This window comes from Mizuhopecten yessoensis, unplaced genomic scaffold (genome assembly GCF_002113885.1).
Source record: "Mizuhopecten yessoensis strain PY_sf001 unplaced genomic scaffold, ASM211388v2 scaffold9987, whole genome shotgun sequence".
In the NCBI taxonomy this organism is placed as follows: domain Eukaryota; kingdom Metazoa; phylum Mollusca; class Bivalvia; order Pectinida; family Pectinidae; genus Mizuhopecten; species Mizuhopecten yessoensis.
The window spans coordinates 1,697,672-1,703,544 of record NW_018408322.1 but is presented as its reverse complement, the minus strand read 5'-3'; the positions used below and the strand labels follow the sequence as shown (position 1 = coordinate 1,703,544).

At 36.3% G+C, this 5,873-nt stretch overlaps 1 protein-coding gene across 1 annotated transcript; it reads right to left on the bottom strand.

The window, feature by feature from the left end:
• Window positions 1–4,340: 4,340 nt before the first annotated feature.
• LOC110459230 lies at window positions 4,341–5,657 on the bottom strand. Its single transcript, XM_021511390.1, has one exon. The coding sequence runs from the start codon at window positions 5,655–5,657 to the stop codon at window positions 4,341–4,343; it is 1,317 nt and encodes a 438-aa protein (XP_021367065.1).
• Between the last annotated feature and the right edge of the window lie 216 nt (window positions 5,658–5,873).

Below are 5,873 nucleotides of genomic sequence, written 5' to 3'. Positions count from 1 at the left end.
ACAGAACAGGTTAATCGATATAACAGAATGAAAACAATCCTATAGGCTCGTATGAAATAATGTATACTATATATTATTACGTATTACACAGTATTACATTGACCGTTAAATCATAAAGAATGTGGCCTGACTCCTAGAAAACGGAACAGGTAAATAACATTTCGATGGGAGATCCGAGTTGTACCTGGTCTGTACCGGACACAAAGAGCTGATATGTGATACCGTATGACAGTTATGAAAACACAACTGCACGTTAAGCATTTGTTAATTGCATTCGTTTTGGTATATAGCTACCCTTCACCTGGATTTCTACACCTCAACGACTTACATAAGTGCCCCGGGTGAGGAAAACTACGGTCAAAGTACAACGTGGCTATGTTTACCTGCATATTGTACCGTGTCCATATAGTGTATGTGTTATTATTTACATATGTCGGTTTGGGGCGTTTAAAAACACCGTAAAACACCATTATTAAATATGCAATGATAACAGCGCTGGAAATTACACAAAGCAAAAATATTTGTTTAAAATTCTATGCAGATCAAACTTGAATATTTATTGATTTGAACACGTCGATAATTCTTTTAATATATTTATCGAAATTGGTCTGAATTTTTCTAAACAAAATTTTCTTAAATAGATTTTTGAAGTCCTGAACGAACAAAGTACCATAGGTTTTTGATCCCCTGCTTCGCATTCAACTTGTTCAATCACTTTAATATATGGTACCAAGTTATAATGTGATTGAATACATTCTTGACGTTTAAATTGTGCATATTTACTTTTACATTGATTATGTAGATGTTTTCAGATCCTTTCCTTTTCTGTTTTTTACTTGATCATATTACTTCCTGTTTTGATTACTTGTATCCATGTTTTGTTTCTATGTCATTTGTTGGAGCATCTGTAAGCTGCTTATCATGTCTGCATCGGCATTTGTTTTTCGTATTTTCAATAGCAGCAGCCTTAAATTCGTTCGTCTTTGTTTTCATTGATTTGATATCATTGATAAACTTGTGATCAGTATATAGATTAGCAAAAGGTATGTGTTTGTGTTTTTATAGTTGCTACAGTACAATCCAGGGATATTTGCTTTTGTAATTTCCACATACAAGTATTGGCACATTAACATGATGGAGAGGACAAATTGTTGCTATGTTTGTTCTAAGGTCGTCAAAAGATACGGATACCCGAGATGTCCCTTTTTGTTAACTTTATAAAGTATGTCGAAGTTCAGTCGATATTTGGTTGATTTTGACCCGAGGCTCCGTCAAGTATAGATAAGTGTTGCGTAGAATAAACAAACTACTCAAATAATTTTATTTGGCAAAGGATGGAGAATTTATTGCATCCGTAGATGCTTAAATATCACATAAATGTTGTCAAGTGTATTAGGTAAGTGTTGCATAGAATAAAGTGAACAATTCAACTAACTTTCTTATGAACAGCGTGTACAATTTGATAACACTCGCAGATGATTATCTATCATACATGTAAATATTGTACAAAACCATTAAATTCCTAGGCCCTACTGCTGGCAAATTAGCTACATCACGTATGTAAACCGATAGCGAAGACACCCATGCTTCAGGACTCACACAACTAAATCATTTACTATGTGTTATTACCAAACATTTTAGCTATTAACTTTAATATTTGAAGTTCAACACCAGTGACAACTGTCTAAATTCATAAATACATACCTTGCAAAGACTACAAAATGACTTTTTTTGATAGGTTTAATGGCATATTGGAGTGTCAAAGCGTCCAGAAGCTGACAACCGGAAGTTTACAAGCAAAACCGGTGACCCAAAACAGAAACGCCCCCAGACATTTTGCCCCTGTGCAAATACGCACACAGACATGGAAATATATCAAAAGTATACATTTTTCAAAAGTTATATACCTGGACATTTCATTTAACTAAAAAAAATGTCATCAGTTCCTTATTAAACGTCTTCAGTGGCCCAGTAATTAGCCGGAACTAATTTTAGATAGGGACATTTTGAAATGTTAAAAGTAAGTTATTTTTTGAAAGTATATTCAACAGCAAGTACAATTGTGAAGTTTGGTGGGTATGCAACTATTGGTTATGGAGAAATGTCTTGTCCCGATGACCTATACAGTCAGAAGCAAGACATTTTCAATTTATTTTTAATTAACCTGCCATAGATCAACTAATGTATATTTATAGACCTCCATATATTGCTAATATTGTTCAAGGTTTCTTACAGGACCCAGACCATTAATGGTTGTTTGATATGTACCTACACTGGTAAGCTGCTACTTAAACAAGGTTAGTGACAGGCCCTCACCACACCACTGGGAGAGCTATGGGGATAGGGGAAAGATAATGCCATAAACTGTCAATTGCCTGTGTAAACAATCAACAATAACACACTACCCCATCCGCACAGATGTATATAATGACAAAACATCTCAACACCCACCATTCATTTCAAAAATGGGGAGAACGCTGGCTAAAATTTCCAAAACAAATGGACTTCAGAGAGGGCATATTCCACACAACAAAAGAAAGACACAGACACCTGTTTGCACCCAATTTCCATGCCAACATCATGAATCCAAGGTAAACCACGAATTTCTTAAGTTCTTATCAAAATGTTGAGAAATGTTTAACATTTTGATAAGACAAAGTTTTGAAAGACAATCCATAGTCCCCCACTGGTAAAGATTTCTACATTCAACAAACAGTTCACTTAATTCAGGATGTACCTTCTGTTAGGTAAGTATCCGATACATACTTCTTGCACTCCCCAGATGTCCTTGTACACCAAATCTGGTTACTCCAGGTGAAACAGGATAGAAGATATGCCCTGGACAAACATTTTCAAAAGTAAAGGTCAAACGTCAAGTCATAGGTCACAGTGTCCAGATGTTTGCACTACTGCAATCCAAATATGTCCTTATATACGAAATCTGGTTACTCCAGGTGTGAAATAGTTTATGTCCCGAAAAAACTCCTCGGACTGAAGGACGGGTGGACGGAGTGAACACCTAAAGCTCCCCCCCCCCCCCCCTTTAAAAAAAATTACAGATAAAAAAGGTGAGAGACTAAAAACAGAAAAGCATGTGTTTTATCGGTGCAACTATTGCTTAATGACCCAACATCCACACACCGCTCCCCTAGCACGTACGATACCCGACGTCAACAAGCTGACGGACAGACAAGCTGATTCCAATTACTCCCCCCCCCCCCCCCCCCCCCCCCCCCCCGCCCTTAACTTAGTTGCGGGGGTATAATAAAGTGTATAATATTTTTACTATAAAGAGTATCTTATTGTTTTTATATAATTGCATATCTTCGTCTATAACACAACTTCAGCCTTAAGTACTTCCCCTGAGGAAATATTACTTTGACAGAATACATATTAATGAGTTATTACTGCTTCAAATAACTTTAAAACATGCGTAATATAATAAAATGTTTTAGTATGATATAAAAAAAAATCGGTATTTACCATATTTGCATTGATGATTAAATGTCCATGATTATATGAAATTGGGCATCTATCATGTTTGGCATGCTTAAAAAGTACTTTACCGGTTTTGATATTATATAAAAATAATTCTGTAGACAGAATATATATGGACAGTTTTTGAAGAAGTTTAAAATATAGATTGCCATTGTAACTATACATAGGTAAGTTGACGATGTTGGTTATATTTAAAATTTTGTGAACATTTTGCATGTTCTTCTAATTAAAATTATCACTACACTTACTTTATATATATACCAATGACATATTAGTATCAAAATAACAGTAGTTATATACACTTTACACTATCATAATACTCTCGTCACACAACCTGGTGTTTCGTAAGGAGGTCCACTACGGTTATAAGTAGTAATTATGAATAATAATTATTTATGCAATTATTGATTATTTCTATGCAACTAAAAATGGCAAATGAATAAAAGAAATCAAAATGGGAGCCAAATGTTGACCCCACCTTCAACATATCACTTCTTAAATTCATTTTCACAGAAGATACAATCCTTGCCATGCTTTTGTTTAAATCGTCAACGTCAAGACAAAATATAGTGTGACTACTGCAAAATATTATGTATAAATATATCTGCGAGTAAAGTGACGCATTCATTTATTGGTATTCTTTAATACATGCGATACCAAATGCAATATCTATTGCATCCCGCAAGGAAAATCAGATCAAACACATGCTAAGGAATAAGTATGTAGCTGATCAATTGTTTTTTCTCTGAAAATAATCCTCATTTGAACAAAAACTGTCGTAGCCTAGTGTAGTGTTTATAAATATAATTAATATTTTGTTCAAGTATTCGTCCTGTTTATATTTATGCCTTTGCTAAAACCGCCATGATGTGAATTCTACCTTTTTCGTCACCAATCCAAATGTGGCCATCCGGATCTGTTGCTATTGCGCCATTACAAGATCTTTCTTCTGCAGTGTAGATGCACTTTGCATTTTTGCCACTCACATCTACGGAACAAACCTTGTTCCAACCAGACCCCGTGAGTGTAACGAGAAATCGTTTTTCGTTGTTGATGTTACAGAAGGATACATCAAATGGTGCAAATGGAGAAATGTTCGATTCTGACTTCATTTCCCCCTTCCAAGTTGATATACTGTTTCCGTCCCTGTCAATTACGTTTACGAATCGACCAGTATCCTTCCAGTCGATGACAGCCATGACACCACCCAGAGTACAGCTCACACGACCAGGTTCGAAGAAGCCGCTTTGCGCAGTGCATTCAAGTTCTTTAGCTGTTCTATTTGAAATAGACATCTTCGCCAACCTAGTCGGTTTCGATTGGCTTTTCGAACACAGGCACACTATGACATCTTCACCTTTGAAGCAAAGGCCTCTTGTGGTGTAAGCTGGATCGAATTTGTGCAGAGATAACGACTCTTCGCCCTTTGGTAATTTCTTTAGCTCACAGCCATTCCATGTTGTGTATAGTACATCACCGACGGGAGATAAGCAGAAGTCATCAACGCGCTCCCCCATATTCCGTGATTCAAGGATTTGACCGTTGTAATCTATGAGATGTATTGCTTCGCCGTCGTAATGCAGTATCCATGCCTTCGATGAGTCGACGGGCCAGATCGACCTGATAAAATTTTTTTTTGAAGTATTGAAGGAACAAAGCTCGGCAAGTTCTTGATCTTCAGTTACCCATTCTAAGCGACCAATTACTTTAGGTATACTGTGCATGTAATACTCTGACTGGATAAACTCTAGACGCTTGGAGCGCGTATATTGACTTTTAGATGATTTCAGCTCCTTTGCTTTCAGGTATTTTTCTTCGATCGAACCACTTGTTCCCTTCAAAATGTCATCTATTAATTTCGTTGTTTCTGTCTCATTTTGACGATAATTCGCAATCTTCTGAACCATTTCGTTACCGGTCTTTTGCACCTCTTGAATAACATTATCCATCCTTGTCTTTGCTGTCTTTTCCAGTGATTTGATAGCATTAATGACATAATATTGTTCGGAAGCTAACTCACCTATAGCTTTATCAACTTCCTTCATTTGTATTTGTGTATGCTTTTCATGGCTGCTACACTCCAAACATATTTTCCTCTTGCAGGTTTCACACAAAATTGTTGCCAGATTAGCAGGATGGGAGGCACATTTCGATGTCATGTTTGTTCTAACACCTACAACACACGAACTACGAAACGTCCTTCTAGGTCAGGGGATACAACATAATAAAATATCTTTACCTGTGAACGTCAATGTTTATGGGTTAATGTGTATTTAATACATTCTTGGGAGCGCCGTGACTTTCAAGTTTAAACATGTATGTAGTGATCTTGCTGGGCATAGGATGTGCCAAAAGTTCAAATAAAGAAAAAATAT